The sequence below is a fragment of the Maylandia zebra genome, linkage group LG12 (genome assembly GCF_041146795.1).
Source record: "Maylandia zebra isolate NMK-2024a linkage group LG12, Mzebra_GT3a, whole genome shotgun sequence".
NCBI lineage: Eukaryota > Metazoa > Chordata > Actinopteri > Cichliformes > Cichlidae > Maylandia > Maylandia zebra.
The window spans coordinates 37,022,652-37,048,475 of NC_135178.1; the positions used below are offsets into that span (position 1 = coordinate 37,022,652).

The following is a 25,824-nucleotide window of genomic DNA, read 5'->3' on the forward strand; positions in this document are numbered from 1 at the left end:
ATATATTTAAACACAACACAAAGCCCATATCCATGCGAAAGAAACTAAATTACAGGGATACTTCTGCGCTTGCGTGAGGATTAGTCGGGCGGAAGTTGCTTTGATTGCGGAAGTGTACAGATGCTGTTGGTTGTAGGCGCAGCTTACTAACAATTAGCCTTGGGGCCGTAATTTGACCGTGTTTATTATCCACTTGTATGTAGTTCTGTGGGAGCTTCGGGTTCAGGTTCACGGCTCGATCAGGTAAGAAGGATGATGGAATTTGTACGGAGGTGGAGAGCTTTTTACCCGTTTATTAGAGGCTAACTTAGCACAGGCTAACGCGACGTTTTTAAAGAGCTCGATCAGTTCAGTGACAGGGATACAGGGATCGATGGGGAAATATAGTGACACACAGGGAGTGTCGTGAAGTTTTTAAAGGAGGTGAAAGCAACCCTGAAGGTTAAATAGGCCATGACCGAGCTGGCAAATTGTTTGGATAAAAAACGAAGTCTGGCACGACATATTTGTAATTTACCCGTTTCTATAAAGATCACACTGACTGTAAACATAAAAGTTACTGTCACTGTGGTTTTTACGTTTTACTTTCTCAAATACTCTGTCAATAAATTTTCTAAGGAATTTATTCACGTCAAGCACCTTATTCGTGTTTTTATTGCAGGTTAATTTTGATATTATATAGTTATATAGACTTAAAATACACAGTCATGTTGAGAAATCTAATTTTTACCCGCATTTGATGACTGAATACTTCTGAAGTTCTTGAGGGTTTATCTCAACTATAAAATTTAGTATCACACGCTGCCAACCCCAGCTGTGGTTGTGTCATCTCTTTGGCCTGTTTTAATTCTGTGTGAGTCTACAATAAGGGTAGATTACTGGATAATCATGTTAAAAGGTTTAAGGTTTCTCTAGGCTTTCTTGCTTAGAAGAAGAGTATTGGAGCCAAATGAAAAATAACACCTTTTTAAATACATAATATCTTTAAGCCGTTTTTATAATTAGGCTTACAGACACTTATCCATAAAGCAAATTTTGTTTACCAAAAATACCATCACGGGTAGTCACTTCCTACAGGCCTATTCTGAGTCTACAAAACAAGTTTCAATATTTTATGCAGATATCAGTGTTGTAATTGGTAATAAAGTTTAGTTTTTCTCCATGAATATCTCCTTAGTTTTATGTTCATCATCTACTTTATGTGGGCAACATAAATAATTTAGACTTAACAAAGCAGTGACTAAATATGTGTTACATAATATTACGAACTTGTTATATAGACCATATATAATATAGTCTATATATACACACACAATTGTATTGTTTTTTTTGGGGGGGGGGGGGGTTTGGGCGGGGGGGAGACAAGACTGTTTGTGCAGCTGTGTATGTTAGAAAGAAAACGGTAGATAGCACTGGACAACATGAACCACAAGTACCACCCCTCCGCTGCTTTTATCAGCGCCACACCTCTTGAGCTAAACTGTTAAGAAGTGGCCGCCTCTTTACACACTGTGTTTCTGTGCCTTCTAACCAAGAAGCCATCATGGGAGAATCAATAGCAGCCTCCCAGCAGTTTTTTTTTCCCTAAATATATTCAGCAGCCAGTGATTTTTAGACTGAGTTGTGGCCTTGATACTGAGGACACACTGCCCCTTTGTGCTAGCGTATACGAGAGTCTGTGTTTCCTACATACTTACTGAATTAATTAACTTAAAATATACTCTATATACGCATAGTTTCCAGTGATGTCATTGTGAATTCCTAATAGAGTCATTTGTTAAAAACTCCAGCTGGATATGCCTTAATTTTTTTTTTTCAAGATTCCTTCTTGCTGTTAACTTCTAATAAAATGTACATTTCCTTAGGACTCATGAAGGTTGTAAAGAGTTCTGAAAGCAGATGAAGCAGTGTCTGACATAAAAACTGTGAAACAAATGTGCAGCATTTTAGAGGTTTAAAGGGGGCCAACTAAATGTTCTCTTATTTATTCCCCACTCTAGTTAGCTCTATAGTTTTGTTTTTTACCTGCTTAGACTTTCCAATTCCTGTTTGAGAATGAAAGTCTGACTCTGCACAGTCTTTGAATAATTGTGTTAAATTGTCTTTTTCTCAGTATTAACCAAAATAATCATGTTTAGTTTTACCTCCAAGTCAGAATTCAGATTGACGGTGTGTTCAAAGGCTCTCGGATGTTTAAACCCGGCGTTATGAATCCACTGTTGGCTTAAAGGCACCACTGAGTCAGCCTGTTTCTCCAGTCTTACAGGTTGAGCCATCGTGATGGCCGATCACACTGATGTCAGCCTGCAGCCGGAGGAGCGCGTCCGCGCCCTGACCAAGAAGGGCAGCTCGGTGGAGATTAATGACGACATGCCCCCACGCCGCTACTTCCGCTCAGGCATGGAGATGATCCGCATGGCTAACATCTACACGGAGGAGGGCAACATCGAGCATGCCTTTGTCCTTTACAATAAATATATTACGTGAGTGTCTTTTCACATTTCTGTCCGCATTGACTGAAGTAAGCTGAAGGAGTTTACGTAAAGACCTCTCTTAAGAGTTTTCTGACCTTTATGGGTCTTGATATTTTTTTCCCCCTCCTAAGGCTCTTTATAGAAAAACTTCCCAAGCATCGGGATTATAAGACAGCCAACATTCCTGAGAAAAAGGACACACTAAAGGTCGTCATCCAGTTTTATTTTGTTTGTTTTTTTGCATTACTAATTGTTTTCAAGGAAAGTTGGACACTTACTTCACTTACTTCATTCTGATTAATCTACAGAAACTGAAGGATGTTGCGTTTCCTCAGGCTGAGATTCTCAAAAAGGCTCTACTGAAAAGATTTGAACAGGAATATGCTCAATATCTTGTCAAAAAGGTGAGCTGAGACACTCTTTTGTGAATTTACACCCTTGCATCACATTGCTGCATTAACCTCCTAAGACCCGAACTCTTTCATGGCATGCATTTTTAAATTCTCTTTGCTATTTGGGCTGTTTGGGACCTGATGAATGTAAAAACAAAGAATTTCCAGATTTTTTTTTTTTACCTGATTTTATCTCTGACAAAAATAAGATTGACATATGAGGACATTTGTTTTAAATTTCAGTAGAACATTTGCAGTATAATGTCCTCGTTAGTGGTTATCAGGCCCTTGTAGAGTAAAATTTTTTATTTTGGTCTAGACATCCCAAAATGTGATGTCCACATATGTGGACGCCAGGTCCAAGGAGGTTAAGTCACACTGGAAAGGTTTAAGAGATTTGAAGTAATTAAATAAAAACCAATTTACATTTAAAGTCCATAAGCAGGTGAATCATTAACAAGCCCCACAGTAACCTCATATCACAGTTCATTAATATGCACCTAAGCTGACCTTGAATAGTCAATCAGTAGCAGTTCATGTGCCACACTAACTGTTCTACAGCAAACTTGTTTCATCATCAAAAAGATCAATACATTTAATGTTGCTGTTTAAAAAAGGGCCAAAAAGAGAAACCACGGCTGAAACTAAGCCAGTATGTGATGTGTTTGCTACATGCTCAGAAAGAGGAGGAGGAGGTGTTGGCGCGGCAGCAGTCCAAGCAGCGAGCGCTGGACGCAGAGCGGGAACGTGTGGCTGAGATGCAGCGGCGGCAGCGGGAGCAGGAGCAGTTCAGTGCCTTTGAGGAGATGATCCGCCGCCAAGAGTTGGAGAAGGAGCGCCAACGAGTGCTTCTGGAGTTTGCCACTCCGGCTGAGCCTTCCTCTGACACACCCCTCATCCCAGGCATCCAGGGCCCCCCGTTAGTCTCCCCTACCTTTCCTCAGATCCCAGGTGAACTGTCCAACCACCAACATAACCGCCCTCCCACATCCATCGGCACACCCACCACCGGCCCGCCCAGCTTTGACCGCTCACTCAAGCCGGGGTCTCTGGTCAGCCCGGGGAATAACAGTGAGTTCATTCTTTTGTGTCACGGTGGGCTGGCCTTCACAGGATTTAAAGCGCTGCCCTGCTCCTGGGTGAAAGTATTTATTCCTCTGAGCTGATTTCTTTCCCCCCCGACCTACTTAATTTCGTTTGTTTGTTTGTTTGCACCATGACTTGTTTCAGAATCTCACAAGAGTCTAACTTTCCCATTCAGCTTTTGTGTATGGTCTCTGCAGATACAATGGTGGATGCCCTTCGGCAGTTGGCTGTTCCCGCTGAGTTGTGCCGGAGCTTTCTGAGGTTGGCTGAGGCCAACACAAGCAGAGCTGTAGAAACTTGTGGCATCCTATGTGGCAAACTGGTAAGAAGCTGGAACAGTGTAGCTATGCTGGAGCGATAGGTTGCTTTTATGCAGCCCTTGAGCCCAGAGGTGCTAAATGTTGTGTCAATAATTCTGAGACTGTGAACATTTTATGAATGTGGATTTTAAATGAAACAACAGTTGATGTCCCTCTTCAGAGGTGTAGAAGATAATTTGACTCTTATCTCATTGCTCTTTGGCTACTCTGCCCATTGTTTACATTATATCATTTGCTGGTGGGGTTAACTTCAAGCTCTTTCCACTTTTCTATGAGCATGACTGAGCGTTTTTGCTAGCAGCTCTGTAAGTGCTCAGTGTTAATTTTGTGCAGGCAGTGCCCTTGGGTAGCACTTTGGCAGACAGCAGGACATGCATAATTTAAATGAGTATAAAAGCAAGACGCTTTTTGTGTTTGGTCCAGACCAGAAATGCGTTTACTGTGACCCACGTCATCGTACCAAAGCAGTGCGGCGGACCGGACTATTGTGACACGGAAAACGAGGAGGAACTCTTCCTCATGCAGGACCAGTATGATCTCATCACACTCGGCTGGATACATGTGAGTAAAAGATGGGCAGGTTGGCGTCAGTGCTGACGAATAATCAGAGTCACCCACACCAATCAGCTCAGCTTAGCTTATAAACTTTATTCAAAGAATAGATTAAAACATTACTCACTGAAATTTTAAAACAAGAGCATGTCAGAAGAGAAAAATATAAATGCGTGTAAATTATAGGAGTAAAATCAGGCATAGATGATAAATAAGACGATAACCAGAAGATAAAGACGTCACCAAAGCCACCCTGTAAAATGTCTTAAAAAGGAGGTCACTGATTCATAGTGAGGTAATCCTCTGTGTCTGATTTCACACTAAAATAGATTTTCCTCATGTGTTCACGAGGGCTGAGGGGAAAAAGTATCGTAATATTTCGTGTGGTGATATTGTATTAATACAACAACACCAAATATTAGCATTGTATTAAATAAATTAAAATACTATATGAATACTACAAATAAGAGCGCTCACCTCATACTGAGATTCTTCTTAACTCAGAGCAAACCAATGGCTCAGTCACACGAGTAAAGATGTAACTGCAACCTCATTGCATCTACAAAAACATTCTGAAAATAGCGACAAGAACAGGAAGAAGCAACGCTCAAATATGAAGCTAAAATTGAGGACTGTTTAATGGAGGCTGTCAAAAACTGTCTAAACAGAGGGATTAGAAACCACCCATCACATTCTTCAGTAATGAATCGTACTTTAATGCTGCTTAACTGTGTGGAACCTCGTATCAACCAAAGTGGCGAGTAGGTACTAAAACCTGCCGCCTAATGTAAAACTGTTCACTGATTGGTTTTGAGTTTGTATTAGTTCACGTGTATAGTTAAACTTTTTTTTTAGACATTCTGACCTGCATAAACTACAGTTTGGTTCACAAGAATAAGTCCTCATGGCTACCACTGGTCCTGTTCTGCTGTGTGATGAGCACTGAAGTAAACTGAGGTCTGCCCTCTGTGTTTCCCAGACTCACCCCACACAGACAGCCTTCTTGTCCAGCGTAGACCTCCACACGCACTGCTCCTACCAGATCATGCTGCCAGAGGCCATCGCTATAGTCTGCTCGCCTAAATTCAACGAGTGAGTTGGAGAACTCAGTGTCCTGTCTTAACAGACTATGGGATGTTTTGTTTTTTGTTTTTTTTTTTGTCTTTTTCTGTGATCTAACTGTGTGTGTGTGTGTGTGTGTGTGTGTGTGTGTGTGTGTGTGTGTGTGTGTTTCAGAATTGGCTACTTCAGACTGACAGATCGGGGAACAGATGAGATTTCCACATGTAAACAGAAAGGGTTTCATCCTCACAGCAAAGAGCCACCTCTATTTACAGTAAGTATATCTGTGCTGTGAAGTCATAGATGCAGTGTTGTCGCAAATGGACAGAATTTGTATCGCTAAAGAAAACGATGCAATTTCTGGGGATATTGAAGTTGTATAGATGATTTAGGATTATAAAAACAAATTTAACTGCAAGTGGCACAAAAAAAGAAAAACACGCTGTTATTTTGAAAAATCTAACACTAAAGCATCCTATAATTAACTGGTGGCTTTTATTGAAAACATCTTCTGTGCATCCAGATTAATTTCTATAACTCCTATAACTGGAGTTACATTTTATTTTGAAAATCCCAAAGTGTTTAAACAGGATTATAATTTCCAGTAACTAACTGGAGTCTTTTATTTTTTGAAGGATTGTTAATAATGATGTAAAAATAATCTCATCTTGACAGACTGAGTGACTGAGCCTCACGACTTCCCCTGGAAACTTATTTTACTTGCCTCTAACCAGCCAGTTAGAACAAGGAAAAGTATTGGCCTCCCACCAAATCACTATTAAAGTGATTTCAGTGTCGCAGTAAAACCTCAAGTCTTACTAAAGCTGTAGTGGGATTGCATCATCATCATCTGCTGTTTGGTGGTCAGGAAACTGAGTCTTTTTCCTGTCTTGGCGTTCCAATAAAGTCAGCCATGTTTAACATTATTTGAAGTTTTCAAAGTCTGCGCTCTCTCCATGCTGTGCCCACATTCTGCCAGATCTTTTTTTTTTATTTTTTAAAGCTCTTTTATCTTTATTTAGAACAAACTACTCCACACAAAACTGCAGGTGTGGCCAAAAGCTCCTTCCTTGTTTCTGCTCCAGTTTTTCTGCTTGTAAATTTCCACCATGTGCATGATGGGAAATAACCTCAAAAGGAATCCAACTGTAGTCTTGCAAAAAGTAAACATGTTTATAACGTATGACTAAAAATTCTCACATGCCTGGTTTTTTTTTTACGTGCCAGGGTGGTATGGAGGTAGATGCAACACTCCAGAATAAAGATCTTGTTTCCCGCAGCTGTAGAGTACAGTTTATCTTCCCTACAGATACGTAGATGTATTGTGCACAGTTTTCTGTGGAAAGTCATATATGATTTTTGGCACGGGCAGGGCTTATTGCCAAAAAAGTGCAGATGAAGTGATGACCCAGGGTTCAGTGTAGCTTTTTCTTTCTTCCTTATGTGAGATATTTGGGTCACTTTTAAAAGGTTAGTTAACTCAAAGAGTACTCAAATCTACTCAATAGGAGGCGTTTTCTTATATTTACTGCAGTATCTCAGTCAGATTAAAGGTTCATAGAGAAAAATTAAACATCTTAAATAGATTTGATTATTACTTTTTCAATAAAATAACTTAAATGTTTTAATAGTTAACACATTTCTCTAACATGTGAAGAATCCCAGCATCCAAACAAGGAGGAGACACAAATCCAGCCTCAGGGAGTCACAAGCTTAGTGTCCTCACAATGGCCGTCCCAAAGGCGGATAGATGGGAGGGTTGCATCAGGAAAGCCATCCAGTTTTAACTCCGTACTAATCTGTGGGCTGGATAACTTTCATCAGATCGAACTACCTAAAGCTTCCTGAGAATTGCTTTTTTATTTATTTCATCAGTAATGAAAAACTGCATGTATAGAATCAAATCTGTTTAAAAAAACAAAAGCTTGAGAAACTGATTCTTTTTGTCCCAAAATAGAATTTAAAAGGATTTTTCCACAAGTTATTTGTGTGCAAACGTGTGATATTACAGCTTTATGAATGGCTCACTGTCCACATCGTTGGCCAACAGCATGCTAATTAATGTTAAGAGAGCGTAAACCAGGAAATAAATATTTCAAAAGTACTGTGCTATAATCACAAGGAGACGTATATCTGCCTCCACATGAAACGTCTGCTGCGATTCCCAGTCCAGCTCTTGTTTGGCTCTGCTTGGGGGGAGGAGGGATGGGAATGGGGTACGGTACTCTTCCTGGAGTACCGTACCCCAGAGTGGCTAACTGTTTGAGCATGTAACTGAAATGTGTTTCTCCTTTTTCAGCACGCCGGACATGTCACCATCACTGATGGCACCGTGTCCATGATGGATTTGCGGTGATCTCTTTCCTTTGTTTCACCAAAACACTCACAGACTGTTTCATCAAGCTGGGGAAAAAAAACACTCATTTTTATTTTCAGGTCGGTTCTGAGCAGATGCTGGCCGCGAGTTTACCATAATTATGGACCTCGGTTGTTCTCAATAAGAACAACGCTGCAAACGTTTTTCTTTTTATGTTTTTTGTTCTGTTAAGAAGATATTCCACATATTGTTGCACTTTCCAAACAAGCAACCAGCTGAAGGACTTGTTCTTGGGGCCCTTTGTTTCTGTCAGTGTGCGGTGTACTTCTTTCCTTTTGTCATTAATAAAGATGTTCGTTCATCAGTGAGAGACGCACGTCTGGTAACCCAAACCTTTCTTGCACCATCGTCACATTTTGGTTTCTGCCTGAAGGATAAAGTGCCAAGGATGAGAACATAAACTTGTTTTTGAGTTTTTCAGTCTGCAACATGAAGTCCAGTGTGGAGTATATAATTTATTCTTTGTTCTTTTAAATGAGTGATGAGAGAAGTGAAAGCAAGTTGTAACTCAGGTATGCAGGCGGTGCTTGTGTTGCTGCGCTGTATTCTATTTTTATACCCCATCACTCCAGATCATCCTCTACCGTTAAAGGTGTCTGTGTGAAGTTTAAAAATGTCCTTATTGTTTCTTGGATAAGGGATTGGTCGAGCTTTATCATGTGTTCATGCTTCAGAGGACAAGTGTGCAATCTGAATGTACCTGAATGCTCCACATTACAACATTTTACTAACCACCCGGCCCTGGATCATGCCTCTGTAACCAGTTTTGTTTGCTCCCTTCTCTTGTTAGAAGAGGTCAATGATTAGCCATAATTACGAATTAATTGCCAAGAAAAGAATAAACTTGTAGATGAATTTATCCTGTATTGTCTTGTTATGTTTGTACACTGAGAAATAATGTCAGAAATAAGAGATGCAGCTACACAGATTGGAAGAGGAAAAAGAAGATGAAGACAAATACGTGTCCAAAGCTCGGACGGGACGGTTCTGGACGATTCAACAGATTTGTAATGAAGGAAATTGATCATTTTACATAAGTGAGCCTGTAGTTTGCGAAAACGCAGCCAGTTTGGTAAGTTCAGTGATATGAAGGATTCCACTAAGAAGAACACAAAATAGTGGATCAAACTCGAGCAGACCCGTGAGGAACGAATAAAATGCTTTCCAAAAGTATACAGGGTAAGTGCAGGTTTTACACGCTGTTTTTTCTGGAAACAGACCGTCGGACAAATTAGGCAGCTGAAGGACAGTTTGTGTTTTTTATGTAAACATAAACTCTTCAGTTAGAAATTGAGGATTTTGTGGATAAATCAGTTTTAAATCTGGCGTGGAGGTCACCTTATATTCCACTTTATAAAGCTGAAAACGTGTCTGATCTGTGCTTTGTAGATAGTGTTACTGTGCCAAGTGCGTAAATGCACACATAGCTTTTGTTTGGCTCCAGGTTAAGATCATTTGACGTTTGACTCTATCTTCCTTGAATCAATCTACTAGCAAACAGTTACAGTGTGCGTGGACGCAGGCAGCGGAAGTTAGTAACAACTTGTCAGCCTATTAAAAATATTGATTAAAATGTTTTGTTTTTGTGACCCTGTCTGTTTGGCTTATGGCAGCTTGAATACACTCAAATGGATGATGATGATGATAATAATATAATATGATATAATATAATAATAATATAATAATAATACATAATATATAATAATATATAATTTATTTATAGGCGCCTTTAAGACCCTCAGGGTCACCTTACAATAACACAAGAACAATAGCAGCAATAAAATATAATAAACATGGCAAAATAAAATGCAGACATAAGGTAAAAAAAAAAAAAAAAGCAGCAAAAAATTGATTGGTGTTTTTATCATGTATGACTATGATTTATCACATAAAAATTATGATCAACCTGTTTTGTGTAACATTTCAAGTGCTCTTATGAGCCCCAGTAGATGCTTTCTCTGCTCAACCGTAAATTCTGCTAAGTGTGTGTGCTTTGCAGTCCCCAAAAGTAAAAGAGATGAACTGCAGGCTCACAGAATGAATGAGAAAACAGTTTTTCAACTGTGACATAAAAAGACATAAAACACAAAATTGTTGATTTCAAAAATACAGTATGATACAGTATGTCTACAGTATGAATTTGGAACTCCAAATTAGGCTGTGGTTGTCACTCTTTCATTTTATTTCAATGATGGTAAAACAAACAAACAAACAAACAAACACTGTTTTTACATATTTCATAAAAATCCTACAATTTATCTCTACAGAGAGTCACAATACTCTATTTCTGACTGAACTACATGATTGTGTATAGCTCCTTATTTAATTGTTTCAATTCAATGCTTAAAATGTCTTTACCGGACTGTCGATAGGGGGCAGCAGAGTGCAGCTGTTACATACAGTGTGCAGTTAATCACGACGACGACGACAAAGAACGTAAACAGGAAGATAGGAAAGGCACACAGTGGTTATTGCGTGTTATTGTCTTAATATTTTATTTTGTGACTGAGGATATTTCTTCAGACCTGCAAAATCAGTCAAAATGGGGAAGCGACAGCACCAGAAAGACAAAATGTAAGCGTGAGCATCAAACAGCTCTGAAACGGGCTTGTTTGGCCACCGTTAGCACTTAAGAAGCTAGTAGCAAGCTAACCCACATTAGCGTATTGAGTGTTGCGTTACTAACAGTTTAAAGTGTTATCGTTAAAGTTGTATCGTTGCCTTTCTTGTCTCACCTGTGTTTTGTTTAACCCTTCAGGTACATCACATGTACAGAGTACACGAACTTTTATGGAGGGAAACGAGCAGGTGAGCTGATTTTCAGACTAACTGGTTAAAACCAGCGTCTGTGGAGACACTGTTCATGTTATTTATTTATTTTTGTCTTTGATATAAGTTTATGCAAGTTTTTGCAGCGTGCGTTCAGATTAGCCCACTAAGCTTTAACACAGGCGTGTTCAGAAGGGTTTCGCCTTTAAGGAAAATCAATATTATATGCTGTGTGCTGTTTTGGGGGCTTTAGTTTGTTTAGCTACTTGAAATCATGTTCCTGAATTAATATTTTTTTTATCATTGAGTCATATTTAATTGCACGGATTACAATATCTATAGTTAGTCGTTATAAGTAATGTTATAATTGTTAAGTTTGGCTAAAGTACTGTAAATGAACCAGAGCCTCTGAAGGTAAAAAGTGCTGAGGGCTGCTGTACTTGATCGGGGGTTTGTCAGTGGTTTTTAGTCCTTAAAAATGAAACTGATTTTTACTTGTCTTACATTCTCTTTGTGTATTTACTTTCCAGAAATCCCACAAGGAAACTTCAGACGGCTTCCCTTCGACCACTGCAGGTAACAGGAGACTCGTTTATTATGAGAAGAGGCACCTTAGAAAGCGACAAAAGAGTAAAATGATAGAGGAAAAGATAAGGATGGTGGTGAAGCCTGCTGTGATGTGTTTAAAGTGTTATAGTTTGGAGATGGTGGCACTGACAAAAAGAGAGGAGGCAAAGCTGAAGATGCTAGACTGTTTTAACTAGGGGGTGAGCAGGATTTGACAGGATTAGAAATGAACACATCAGGTTAAGTGATTTGGAGACAAAGGTAGAGAGGCAAGGCTGAGATGGAGATGATTTTAAAGAAAGAGCTGTCAGGGAGAAGGAAAAGAGGAAGACCATAGAGATGTTTTCTGGATGTAGTGAAGAAGGGCATGCATGTGTGACAGAGCAGGATGATAGAGAGAGGGTAAGATGGAGTCAGATGATCATTGTGGAGACCCCTAAAGGGAGCAGCCGAAAGAAGAACATGATGATGACGAAGAAGAAGAGGCACTCTAGAAAAAAAAATTGCCAGCCAACCCATTTCTAGATTTCTGCAAATTATAAAGAGCATCTTATAATATTAAAAGAAGGATGTTTTATTATGCAGTTGTTTGGTCCACTTGGGAACAAATTGTTCTCTTAGTACTGGCAGGTGACTTATTAGGAAGGGAAGGAAAATTGAACTAATTTTAAACCCCATATATAGAATCAAATCCTGCTATGTTCAGAAACTGCTTTTTCTTGTTTGTTTGTTTTTAAGGTACGTCATAGCTTTGTTCCCATCAGTTCATACTGACAGAGTATGACCAGGTCCCCTGACAAACATCTGGTTGGGCAGTTTTTAGCTCTTGTTCCCCAAGTTGCAGCTGGAAATGTTTAAACTCAAACTCTGTTCTCCATCCCAACATTTGCACGAGTCACTTATTTCTTTTACCTTATTTGATTAGTAATTTTTTCCCTATTGTACTGTTTAGATTTTTATTTATCATTACATAATTTTATTTTTATTCACTGATTGGTGCTTTTATATTGGTGGATATTGTACTTTACAGCATATTTTATCTAACCTTACTTTTTAAACATTTTAAGTTAATTGAATTTTTCCTAATTTAATTTGAATTCCTTATGCTAGGAATGTTTTTCCGTATGTTATTTGCTTTGCTTTGTTAACTCTTGTTATGTCTTTTTATTGTTTTGTTGTCATCTGTGAATAATTTTGAGCTGTACTGATCTGCCTGAAAGATGCTATACAGACAAACTTTGGTTAATTGATGAGCTGAAGTGAGTTTGACACTTGTGCTGTGACATGTTTCAGCTTGTCCCTTCAGCCATTTGAGTATCCTGTCTGCACTGAGGAGGGAGTCGTCTTCGACCTGCTGTGAGTAAATGATGTCTGATGCCTTTAAGTGTTCACATAACACCCTCAGTAGCCAGGCAGGTCTTGGAAGAAGATATTGGAAGAAGCTCTGAGTGTGTACTGTGAGGCAACATTAATGGACAGTTTTCAGTGTATTTAACCCCGGCTGGATTAGAACATATGCTGAACACATAACCTCCTCCTGTATGTTCAGAGTTTTGGTTTAAAATCATCCAGTAGTGATTCTTTTCCTGATGACATGCTCTAAGCATGATAAATTATATAGTCTATGCTGAAAGAATAGATATTATATATGCAGTTTCATCGGCTATATCTTATTTCTGCCACTTGATGAAGCTGTACAGAAAAGTTGCAGAAGTGCAAACTTTATGCGTCGCGTTTCAGTCATTAAGTTGTTGCAGTAAAAATATGTTTTTATGTTTGGTCCTGATTTGCTTCCAACTCTGTTTCTGGGTTTTATCAAGCCAGCTAACACAAAGGAAGCTTGGATATGTCACACTTGCCTTAATTCTGTTAAATAAAACCAAACAAGTTTCAGTTTTGTTTCAGTTTTGGCTTTTAAAGGTGATTTTTCCTTTTCTTTTTTTGATGATTTATCTGGTGTGTGACTTGACATCTCACTTGGCATAAATAATTTTGCACAACAAGATGTATGTCTTACATATTTTTGCATCCCCTTTCTTGCTTTTAGCATAACCTAAAAAATTATTTACTGTGTACTTCCTGTTTTTAGGAGCATTGTTCCGTGGATTAAGAAGTATGGTACAAACCCGATCTCTGGAGAGGTGAGGAGACAACGATTCCTTCATGATCTAACTGCTCCATAAGCTGCTCTCATTTACAGAAATTGTGGTTTTAATCATCCAACGCAAAAAGAAATAAACACAATTTTCTATAAAAACATGACCTCAAATATTAGCCGAGCAAGCCAATTATAAAAGCTGAAGGTGGAATTCAATAGCTTAGGGTCGGGTTAGCTTGACCTTGAGCTGTTTATAAATTTTAAATTCAGAAGAATATCAAGTTTTTACCGTGACCCTGCATGTCAAACATGTTATTTACTGCTAGCGGTCACTGTCTTACAATGATAAGAATAATATTTAGGGTAAGGCTGTGTATAACATGTTACTATCATCTTTATAAGCAGTTTAGCTCCTCTTTCATATTCAAGCTTTTATTATAAGTAAGAGAAAGTGCTGCTCACAAATACAGTGTTAATGCCAGACATTTTGTTTAAAGTTAATGAGTATACTTATCAGTCATGAATATATACAGCACATCTTGATGCATTCTCAATCATGCAGGGAAGTAAATCTCCAAAAGTTGATTCTGTTCATCAGGATGCAGCGTTTTCAGTGGGAGAAACGTTTCGTCACTCATCCAGGTGACTTCTTCAGTCTCAGCTGACTGCAGGTTTCAACCTTATAAACAGTACATTTGCATAATGACTGAAACCAGCCCACTGAAGGAACAATGGGCTGGGAGGTCAGTTCCTTGATCATTAATATGCAAATTCTCATGACCATTGATCAACAACCACTGAACAAAGCCCACTGATCAATGGCCATGAGTACCGTTCACAGAGAGTTGGGGAATGGCTGCAATCACAGCATTGTAAGATGGCAAAAGATGTACCCTTAGGCCCCCTCCTCGATTCAGAGTCTTTCCCTTTTCACATAGAAGAAGTCGCTTGGATGACTGATGATACATTTCTCCCACTGAAAACGCTACGTCCTGATGAACAGAATCAACTTTGGGGATTTACTTACCTGGATGATTGAGCATGCATCATGAAGCACATCTCTACAATTTCCCCCATGTCACAGCTGGAAACTAATCTCTGTAAGATGATCCATTTGTGGTTGTACTTGTAGCGCAAGCACTGTTGTACAGTTTGAGAAGCAAATTTGTTCTTTTCCTCCACAGAAACTGGAAGCAAAGTCCCTCATCAAACTTAACTTAGCCAAGAACAATGATGGTAAATATGCTTACGCTTTGATGCACCTGAGGCACAACAAAATGCATGTAGAAGAAATTTAATGCTGTCATTAGCCCAGTTTGCCAGGTCATAGTCACTGAAATCCTGCAGGCTTTAGTTTTCTTTTAAATCCACACTTTTCTTACTGCTTTGCTTTGTGTGAGGGGAACCTTAAAAAAGAAAGCTTGACTTAAAAGGGGTTGGAGGAATAAAAATCCAAAAAAGCAAGTGAGGGGAGAAGATGTGATATAATTCAGCAGAGGATTGCATGAGGTACTCGTTGACTTCTTGAGTGGATTCAGCCCCTGGCAGCAGATTGGACTCTGCTGCTCAGCCTGCTGCTCTCTCACTTTTTTTCTTTGCTTCGTTTTGTTCCAGGAAAGTATCACTGCCCTGTTCTGTACAACGTCTTCACAAATAATTCTCACATTGTTGCCAACAAGGTCACCGGGAATGTGTTTTCTTATGAGGTCAGTGAACTCGTGCTCTTGCTGCATTGATCCTCACGATGATGCTTTTCAGACAGAAATCGATGTCTAAAATTACGCACATGGAGAAAGAGATGATATTGATTTTGGTCTTGGCGTGATACAGTGCAGATGCTCAGCCCACATGGTCTCACAAGATGCTGCCTTACATCACACAGAATTAGCTGTGTGCAAAAAATCTCTCTCCAAACAAAAAACAGTGTTGTTCTGTTTATTTTTACAGATGAATTCCACAAAGTGTTGTTCATTCAGTTGTAGTGATACTAAGCTTGTGTTAAACTTAAAGGAAACACATATAATTTAATTTTACCTGCTGCCCACGTTTGTTTTCCTTATGACCAACAGAGGCTTTTCTTTCTAATATTTCTGTTTTCATGCAGGCAGTTGAGCAGTTAAACATTAAGACCAAAAGTTTTAAAGATCTGCTCACAGATGAACCCTTCACAAGAAAAGATATTATAACTCTTCAGGTGAGATGTAGTTTCACGATTTTTATCCACCTACACAATGAAAGAGTACTTTTATTTGAGGAACAGAGACGTTGTTTTCTCTTCTTAGGACCCCACAAACCTGGATAAGTTCAACGTCTCCAACTTTTTCCATGTCAAGAACGACCTGAAAGTGTTGGACCCAGGTGAGCTATCAGTATTTTTCTGGTGATGGGTAATTCTCGCATTATATAAATGTGCTATGGTAAAATCATCCGTTTTCTCTTGCTCTTTCTGGCATGTTTCAGATGAGGAAAAGGCTAAGCAGGACCCAGCATACCATCTGAAGACCACCAATCTGGAGACGAGGGAGACTTTAGCGGAGCTTTATAAAGAATACAAAGGGGATGAACTTCTGGCTTCCACCATGAAGGAGCCGCAGGCCAAGAAGACGGACAAATTAAATGCTGTAAGAAAACCATCCTCACTATGATCCTTAAAGCCACTTTATAGCTCCTGGTTTCATCATTGCAAGGCTCCATGCGCAGCAATGCCTTTGTGACCATAGAATAGAATAGAATAGAATAGAAGAGCCCTTTATTGTCATTCTACATGTACAACGAAATGATGGGTGCTCCACAACAACTGTGCAGGAGTTAAATATAAATAATAAGACAACAGAATAAATAACAGACAGGAGCAAATATAAACTAGAGAAAGGCAAACACTGGAGGCCAAAGTGTTTGGAAGCAGTGCAAAGGACTTGGTCTGAGTAAGAGTCCGTGTGTGAGTGGCCTGAGTGATGAGGGCTATTCAGACCATGGCTCAGATTGGTGAGGTGGTGGGTACAAGGTGTCACCTATGTTGGCTCTAGTTTTCCTGAGACAGGAGGATCTGACGATGGTCTCGGAGCAGCAGAGGGCAGCCAGTGATGTTGGGGGCGGTGTTAATTACTCTCTGTTAGCCTTCCTGTTCTCAGTCGTGACCCTTGCGTACCAAACACCCAGGTAGGAGGAGCACACGCTCTCTAATGAGGAGCAGTAGAAGGCCAGCAGCAGCTTCTGGTCCAGGTTCTTCTTCCTCAGGACACAAGGAAGTGCAGCTGCTGCTGGGCCTTCTTTACCAGGGCGATGGTGTTGTGGTGGTGAGATCAGTGGGCATGTGGATGCCCAGAAACCTGAAGGTGGAGATTCCAACCCTTCAAGATGGGTGAAGGGTGTTACTGCCATCTCTTTTATAAATGCCGACACACTAATTTATCTGCAATATTTAATACCAGTTAATATATTGGTCAGTCTCTAATTCAACGCCTTCACCTTTTGGGTGGACTTAGACATCTCATCTGCTGCTGTTATCTGCAGCTGTCTGTGTCCACAGCAGAGTTTAATCGCTAACTTAAGGTGATGTAGAGTCAAATGCCTGAAAAACCAAGTTGCTAGAAGTGACTTTAGTTAATAAGATTAGATAATATATTTGGACAGCAGTCTCATAGTAAGAGGGTCTTGGGTTGCTGGATGTTCTCTCTTTGCTTACATAGGTTTTCTCAGAAACTCTGGTTTCTCCCACCTTTGGAAAAACTCACTGCTGTTTTTAAACCTTTGAGCTTCTCATCTTGCTGCGTTTGGTTACTTGATTAGTAAACACCATCTTATTTGCTATGAGCAATGAATTAGTCTTATAGGGATCTTTGGCCAATATGATGCTGAATCACAAAGACTCATAAATGGTTATTAAGAATATAAATAATAATTTAAAAACTGTCCAGGCTCGGGTGTCCAAGCTTCTAAGCTGCTGAACGAAAAGTCCCAACATTTAGACCAGGTGATGGAAACTGAGCCACGTGCAGAAGTATTTAGACAAGGATGCACTTTTCCTCCGTTTTGCCGACACGGCACCACACTGGATTTGAAGTGAAGCCGACAGGATGTGACCTGAACCTGTTTCACTAAACTGTTACATTATTTTATGTCATATTTCTTTACTTTTGGACAAGCTCAAAACTAGTAATGAAGCTGACAGTTAATCAAATGTCATTGCTGAGAACTAATCTAACATAATTTAGGAGATTTTTCAGTTATTTAGTCACGTCACTGCAGCAGGTTTAAGAGAGCCTTCTGAACCAGGTGAAGATGTGCTAGTTTGACTTTGTCCACAGGAGGGAGCCAAATATTAGAAAATATATTCACAGTATTGTGGATGAGAAAACAAAAACAAACACCAGATAAAGCCCAGCTGTATCCAGGAACAGAAACAACAAAGAATAAAATATATTTACCATAATCTAAGGGAGATTGATGGATAATATTTTGCATGTAAAATATTGTTGATAAAAAATAACATCAGTGTCAGAACCAGAGAGAGTAAAATGTAGAGCATGTTTATATCCATTTGAAAACTCAACATATACATAATGTAACCTTCCTCCAGGCCTGCTCTCAGTCATCATACCTCTGGGGAACACTCGCACACACAGACCGATGTGTAACAAAGGAGGTCACTGGCGGTGACGTTACCGCCGTGACTGTGCCCTTGAATTACTGGAAGGATGACGGCTGATTCAATTTGAGCCGCAGCTACACCTTCTTTCTTATCAGCTCTCCTTTGATGCTGCGCCGTGCCTCATTTTTACAGCACAGCTCATCCTTGGTCGCTCTCTGTGTCGAGTTCATAGTTACGCTTTGACAGCATCTGAGAGAAGAGGGAATATAGGTCAGACAGAGCGTGCAAGGTGAAGTCTGCACTTTCATGCGCCTTCACAAGAACTGGAGCAGAAGAATGCTAAGCGGGGACTGAAGAACAGACTTTTAGCTTTTGAAATCCATTTTCACTTCTCTGCTTTAATCTTCAGAGTTGTTATTCTTTCACTTGAATAACTCTAGCTGCCTTATCACATGTTTCTGGTATTGTTAGGTGTATATTACGATCCAACAATTGCTTTCTACTATAATTTAAGCTCAGATAACTTCTCTGGTGCTCCGTAATTATAACGTGATAGAAATCTTTCTGTTCTCGGCTCTTAATCATGCGGAGCCTGAAAAAGCTCACACGCCCTTTAGAGCAAACGAGGGGGCCATTTGAGAATGAAGCTGGAAAGATATGACGAGTGGAGAAGACGCTTCCTCAACTGGTGGATGAACCTTCAGGCCTTTTTAATGAGGAAATATCTGCCCTGGCTGCCTCTGAGCTCCAGGGATTATTTCACAGTAGAGAAAAATGTACAATAATGAGAGAAAGTGATGAGGTTTTTTTAAGTAGGTAATAATTACATTATAAAATTTTACATATTTTCCCTGCATCTAGAATAATACAAAGACACTAAAGCAGCACAGAAGCTTGAGATCCACATACTGGCTTTTTTTCCATACCTGTGCCCCTCCCTTGGGACTTAAAGCAGGTCATCCTGAATCAGTAGGTCAGTGGTTCATTCCCCAGCTCCTCCAGCCTGCATATCCAAGTGTCCTGGGGGAAAATACTGAACTCCAGATTATTCTGCCACCATTGATGTGACTACTAAAAGGCTGTTCTTGCACATTTGTTGCACTTCTGATGTTCTATATAATTCTCAACAGATGGCATTAAACAGCCTTGAACCTGCCAGCTTCAGTCCTGTCAGATTATACCAGTTTATGTTTATATGAGAATAGTGCAAATACTGCATAGTACAGGTGACATGTCAGCAGCCTCATGTGTCCTGCCTCCTGCTAGCTCTGCTCAGGTGACTTAAAAACAAAGAAAAGTAGTAGTTTTTCCTGGTGTGTGCTACGTGTTTTGGATATCACGACTTTAATCAAGAGTTGTGCAAAGTTTATGTGTAAGAATGACTTATGAGTGTGTCCAGTGGTCAATAAGACTAGAAAAGTTATTTAATGCTGTTACGACCCGGCTCAACAGAATCATAGTCTAGGAGTATGATTCTTGCTTGGGGTGTGAGACGTCCCGGTTTCATATCCCGGACGAGCCCCCGGTTTCATATCCCGGACGAGCCCCCGGTTTCATATCCCGGACGAGCCCCCGGTTTCATATCCCGGACGAGCCCCCGGTTTCATATCCCGGACGAGCCCCCGGTTTCATATTCCGGACGAGCCCCCGGTTTCATATCCCGGACGAGCCCCCGGTTATGTTGCGAAACGGCTCAAAAGCTGCAACATAAATATGGAGAGTAACACCAGAATTTCAACTAGAAGAGGTTTTATTTTCAACTATGTAACAAGTTAGCTAAAATAGCTGTTACCACTAAGACGAAGGCTAGTGTGTCTACATGAAAGCCTGCCTCGGGTATGCCTTTATCCACACCTGACTAGATGTGGTCAATTAGCAACAGCTGAACACTCTTGCACTGCCACTGCAAAGAGATTAGGGGCTGCAGAGGGGCGTAACAAGTGCCACATGATAAAGATGCTAACAACACCCCCAGAATTTAGCATTAAGTAAACCTCTTGTCTTAATCATATTTATATTCAGCATCCTTTTGAGCTCTATTGACATATGACAGATCGGCATGACTTTTTAAACTTTTATCTTGTTCTTTTTTCCCCCCTCAGGCTCATTACTCCACAGGAAGAGTTTCTGCCTCGTTCACATCCACGGCTATGACTCCTGCCACAACACACGAAGCAGGCAAGTGAACACATCACACACACAAAGCCTCCACAGAGTCCCCGTAAAAACAAATGTTTGGCTCATCTTCAGCCTGCATTCATTCAGGGACGACTGGCTGCCCATGTGTGCTCTTTTTATTTATTTATTTATTTTAAAAAGGAAAGTGCAGCTTCACGCTCACACGGTTTAAATGCAGCTGCAAGTGGGAGCTGCTTATTTCGACTGTCGTTTTCTTCTCCTGTCAGCCGCTGAGCTGCTTCATGAAAGAGATTTGCTGTTATGCAACTGTATAGTAGGTTCAGCACACTTCAGAAAAGGAGAACAATGTTTGGATTTAGTGACCTAGTTCAAGTTTCTGAGAAGGGATGAAATGGCTTGAAATATATTTATACAGAGCTCTTTATTTAGCGAAATACAAGAAGGGATTTGTATTAATTTTTTTAAACCAGTGTTTCTAGTGAAAAGCTAAACGCTGATGTTTAAAAACGGCTTTTTGATCTGAAGATTGTCAACAGGAGAAAAACACTCAGGCATAAATCTACATAACAGCTTTCCCTGCAGACGCATGCAGACTCTTTAAAGGTCAGAGATCTCACCTGTGCCAACATCAAGCTGAGACTCACAAAACAATCAATGAACTCTTAAGATTGTTTTTCAGAATAACTGTTCCCGCTTGACGTGCCAGCTATAAATGTGAAATATTTTCATCATATGCACGTCAACTAAATTTATATTTAAACGTGTTTTACAGACGCTATTGCAGACGACACTGTGCGTTACCAGTATGTGAAGAAAAAGGGATACGTACGCCTGCATACAAACAAGGGAGACCTGAATCTTGAGTTGCACTGTGATAAGGTAAGAACGCTCATATTTACGCATGAACAGTAGGAATAATTTGGATGGTAATTGCTAATCGATAAGGTGGAAATAATTATAATAATCTGTGTTATACAATGAATAGATTTCAGCCGTTTAGCGTCGTACGTTTATTTTGAAAAGACAAGAAACTGAGGAGAAAGTGTGCAATTCAGCAGGTTTTACTGTTAGTATAGTAACAGTCCTCATTGATGTTTTCTTATGATCATTGCAGGACAGAACTAGAAAATAAAAGCTCATTAAAATTTGTAGGGTAAGTCGGGGGTTTCAGTTCTTAGCAGTTAGCACAGGAAGGACTGTGGGAAAATAAAAATATATAACTTTTTGTTTTTGCGGTGCCAGCTAGGTCTCTGCAGGCATTGAGATTTTGTGAGTTGTTTTTATCTCTGTATAAAATCTGGACGTAGCTCTCAGGTGGGAGAAATGAAGCAAATGCAGAAGTGCCGTAAGCACAAGAACAAATGGGTGAGTGACATGTGGGCGTAAGAAGGTGGGACTGGACATGTTTTCACTTCTTAGCTGTCAGAATAACGTATAATAAGGTGTGTAGAGTATGCACACACGTCAAGTTTGCAGTTTTTGTCGAACATGTTCCAAAGAAGCGAACATTTTTTTTGACAGTTATTAAGAGACTAACCAGGAATCAAAGTTTAAGCTTTCAGCTTCTTGTCATAACATTTTAAAAACCACCGGCTTAAATGGAGGCTGGCCATAAACAGATGTTCATTGAGACAATGGACCAAACCACTGCATTAGGCTACATGAAAACAATGTGGAACCTGAAAGGAGCAGATGGCTTCACTTGGATATTAGCAATCCTAACTGCCAAAACGAATAGTTTTACAAGTGCAGCCTGTGAGGCTCTGATTCAGGTGACAGGGTGATTTCATTCTCCGCTGTAAGGTTTTCAAATGAAGTTTTTCCTGGTGCATGTGTTTAAATAAATAGCTTTTAGGATGACTCACCTGAAACTGTGAAAATAGACAGTGTCCCCACCTCACACTTTGCCAAACTTGTGTCTTGGCAAAGTGTTCACCCTTCTAAGCTTAGACGTGGGGGGCTCCTGAGAGCCAGCGTGAACTCCAGGAACATATTTCTTCCCTGGTAACCGAGCGCCTCGTGCGTCTGGTTTTCATTGGCTTCTGAGCTGTCGAATCAGAATAATGAAGGGAAAGTTGCAGCAGTTAGACAAACCTGCTCTCTGTGCCCCACATCCTCCTCCACCCCGCCTTCCTCCCCAGTGGTTTCCTCACAAGATCGCAGCTCTATTCGTAGCCTGCTGTTTATGAATTAATAAGAGCTGCTTCACTGTCACATTCAGTCACACAGACCCAGATCCCACCTCCATGTAAGGTTTGCTCACTCAGCCTGCCCAACCCTCGCTGTCCGCAAGGGGGTGGATTTTTGTAATTGTCCGACGGAGCCTGCGCTTCAGTCGCCCATGATATCAAAGCTTTATTATATTCAAAAACACCTTTGAAAATGTAAAGTCAGATATTTTTGTCTTTGAGTGTGAGTTTAAAGTTAAACAAGACGCACAAACAATGATGACTATTTATTCTAGTGAAGTGGATTATGTGGGACCTATAAAATCTCAGCTGCAGACAAGTAAATGTCTGCAGCTAAAATGTAAATGAATTGAGTAATTTTAATGGATTTATGCTCCTCCGCTCTTTCACATTACTGCCTGATTGCATGGCAGCGTGAGCGAGTCTGTAAACACGTGTGAATCAGGACATTTTCTACTTTTCCTTCTTGTCTGCGTCACCAAATGTTTCCATGCTGACACCAGCTGATTGTTGACAATTTTAGGTACCTAGGCATGTTTCTAAATTGAATTGCATTTTAGAGACTCGCAAAGTAACGCAAAAGCATGCACGCTAAATTAACCATTATTACAGAGCAGCAACAGCGAGAGGGAGAGGACTTGCAGACGTGTCTCTGACGCAGGAGACTGGTTAATAATCAAAGTTAAAGCACTGGGGGAAGAAGGAGGCTTTTATATTGATTTGTTATGTATTTATTCATAGAGGTGGTAGTAATCTGTTGAACCAGACAGCTTGTCCTTAGACAACTATTTTAAGACGTCCTTTTCAATTCCAAAAATCAGTTTTATATCCAAAAATATAGAAATAAATTACTTTGTGTGTGTGTGTGTGTGTGTGTGTGTGTGTGTGTACTTAGTGGTTTAAAACAATAAGCCTCTTTGTACCAGAGTGCTTGGAAAATCTGGGATTTATGTTAGAGGGAAAAGGAGCCAGAGAGTTGATCACCCCCAGCAAAATCAAGATGTATGTGGAAATAAGACCAGCAGAGAGCTGTTAAAATAAAGAGGTTTAAACGGAGTATTTTATAAATCTGGGGAAACCACCAACCGTTGTTGCCGGGCCGGGGGTGTGTGTTTCTCTCGCACGAACACTCAGAGAGGTGTTCCTCCAGGCTGTTGACATTAATAACGGTAGACCTGACCGGCGTCATAGTCAAAGCCACGCCTTCTGCTCGGGGCTGTGTCGCCGCCTCGTTTCACAGACTACCAGTCAGTCAAAATTAGCGCCTGACGCTTGGTGTTTTGTAATGATTTACAAGACGTCTAAAAGTTTCATAACCCAGGAAGCACCTTCAATGAACCATTTTATTTTTCAACATTTAAATCGCTCTGTTGTAGATGTGAACTAAGCCTGCCTTCTCGCTACGAGCCCTACTTCATGACAGACTTATGGGTACAACAAGGGTGGCTGTAGCTCAGGTGGCAGAGCAGGTCAGCCACTAATCAGAAGGTCGGTGGTTCGATCCCAGGCTGCCTCCTGGCTGCATGCCAAATATCCTTGGGCAAGATACTAACCCCGTGTTTGCCTACTGGTGGTGGTCAGAGGGCCCGGTGGCGCCAGTGTCCGGCAGCCTCGCCTCTGTCAGTGCGCCCCAGGGCAGCTGTGGCTACAATGTAGCTTGCCATCGCCAGTGTGTGAATGTGTGTGTGAATGGGTGAATGACTGAATGTAGTGTGAAGCGCTTTGGGGTCCTTAGGGACTAGAAAAGCGCTATACAAATGCAGGCCATTTACCATTTACAACAAACATTTTGTAGCAGGTCAGGCAGAGCTGAAAATGTGCCACTCAGTTTGTTTATGTGAATGTAAAACGCTGACAGTAACTGCTGCATGAAAGCTGAAATACAGCCAGTTCAGTGTTTTCTGAAGCTCCAATAAGAGAAGTCAAATATTCACATGGAGGATGGAGTGAAAGTACACTTAGCTCCATAAGTACTTTTTTTTTAACCATGCATAAAAACGGCTGCAGTTCCTGAACAGGAAGAGCAATATTTTTGTTAAACACGTCAAAATAAAGCTGAACTTCCGAACAAACATTGTGTCATTGTCCAAAAGTACTATCATGAACTTGAAAAATGCTAACAGGTTATGCAATTATGTGGGAAAGAAAACATATATTGGTATATGACACTAGTTTGACACAGTGGGCACTTTTTGACTGTTCGTGCTGGCACTTATCAAATGAGTGGCGATAAAATGAAAAGTATTGATCTTGCAGTGAAGAAGAAAATCACAAAGCTAAGCACCTGCGTTATTTTTCCTCAAGGTTCCCAAAGCGGGCGAGAATTTCGTCCGTCTGTGCAAAAAGGGCTACTACGATGGAACGATCTTCCACAGGTCCATCCGGAATTTCATGGTAAGGAAATAATACCTGCTTAAAACACCTTCCTGCTTTTACCTTCCTCCACTAAAGCCACCAATTAATGCGTGTCTGGATTGAGCTTTGAGACCTTTCTCTGTGATTCACAAGTTCCTTTCACAGATTTTTAAATCAATGCAACTTCACTGTATTAGAGGTCAAGAGTTTGCAGAACATGTGCAGTGGTCAGGCGCTGATGCTCTAATTACTCATTAAAAGCTTCAAATTGGCTCTTAAACAGACAGCTGATGGAACTGATGGATTTCGAAATTATGGTCTATGCTCGGCCTGCTGCCTTTTAACTGAAATGTGGAGGATTTATATTGGCTTAAACAGTGATTAGAGTTCACATTATGAAGAAGTCAGGATGACCTGAATATATCTGGGTTCATCCTCCACCCCTGAATAATTAGAATCTGTGTTTTATTACATTGGTTTTTGTTGTAATCATGATAGACTTTATTTGCGTCTCTTCAGCTTAAGCTTTAAACACAGACCGAGAATATGAGGCGGCAAGTCTGATCAGCCGTCATCTGTGTATTTCAGAACTGCTGCTTCCATAATTAAAGTGGCTCTGAGTGGACATCTGGTCTCAAGAGGACCGTTACCTTTTTCATTCTGTCCTGTGGCGTTCATTCACACTGGCAAGCTGTGAATTGTTTATACGTAATTACACTGCCACTAGCGCCTTCAGCTTATCCTCCGCAGCCCAAAAGGAGAGGAGGCCTCACAGAGAATCATTTCATAGCAACAAACACTTTAAAATCTGTGGTAGTGGCAGTAAAAGCACTGTCACTATAAAGCAGGACCT

At 40.3% G+C, this 25,824-nt stretch overlaps 2 protein-coding genes across 2 annotated transcripts in view; both read left to right on the forward strand.

Annotated features, from left to right (window-relative positions):
* The first annotated feature begins 68 nt into the window (after positions 1–68).
* On the forward strand, positions 69–9,122 carry LOC101463845 (STAM-binding protein-like A). Its single transcript, XM_004555650.3, has 10 exons — positions 69–243; positions 2,259–2,483; positions 2,606–2,681; positions 2,783–2,878; positions 3,547–3,937; positions 4,150–4,274; positions 4,696–4,833; positions 5,804–5,916; positions 6,061–6,160; positions 8,186–9,122. Exons 2-10 carry the CDS (start codon positions 2,281–2,283, stop codon positions 8,240–8,242), a joined length of 1,299 nt encoding a protein of 432 aa, XP_004555707.1. The 5' UTR covers positions 69–243; positions 2,259–2,280; the 3' UTR covers positions 8,243–9,122.
* Positions 9,123–10,661: 1,539 nt separating this feature from the next.
* The window catches only part of ppil2 (peptidylprolyl isomerase (cyclophilin)-like 2), a 30,496-nt gene continuing 15,333 nt past the window's right edge, over positions 10,662–25,824 (forward strand). Inside the window, exons 1-13 of the mRNA XM_004555649.5 lie at positions 10,662–10,837; positions 11,022–11,071; positions 11,563–11,608; positions 12,893–12,955; positions 13,689–13,740; positions 14,882–14,933; positions 15,312–15,403; positions 15,802–15,891; positions 15,980–16,055; positions 16,158–16,318; positions 20,391–20,466; positions 21,200–21,306; positions 24,921–25,010. Of these exons, the coding sequence (XP_004555706.1) occupies positions 10,806–10,837; positions 11,022–11,071; positions 11,563–11,608; positions 12,893–12,955; positions 13,689–13,740; positions 14,882–14,933; positions 15,312–15,403; positions 15,802–15,891; positions 15,980–16,055; positions 16,158–16,318; positions 20,391–20,466; positions 21,200–21,306; positions 24,921–25,010 (987 nt within the window). The 5' untranslated portion in view covers positions 10,662–10,805. The remainder of the gene's footprint in view (positions 10,838–11,021; positions 11,072–11,562; positions 11,609–12,892; positions 12,956–13,688; positions 13,741–14,881; positions 14,934–15,311; positions 15,404–15,801; positions 15,892–15,979; positions 16,056–16,157; positions 16,319–20,390; positions 20,467–21,199; positions 21,307–24,920; positions 25,011–25,824) is intronic.

Coding starts and splice junctions, on each gene's coding strand:
- LOC101463845 (XM_004555650.3), top strand. CDS start 2,281: ATGGCCGATCACACTGATGTCAGCCTGCAGCCGGAGGAGCGCGTCCGC. Junction 2,682..2,782: donor AGAAAAAGGACACACTAAAG/GTCGTCATCCAG, acceptor ATTAATCTACAG/AAACTGAAGGATGTTGCGTT. Junction 4,275..4,695: donor GCATCCTATGTGGCAAACTG/GTAAGAAGCTGG, acceptor TGTTTGGTCCAG/ACCAGAAATGCGTTTACTGT.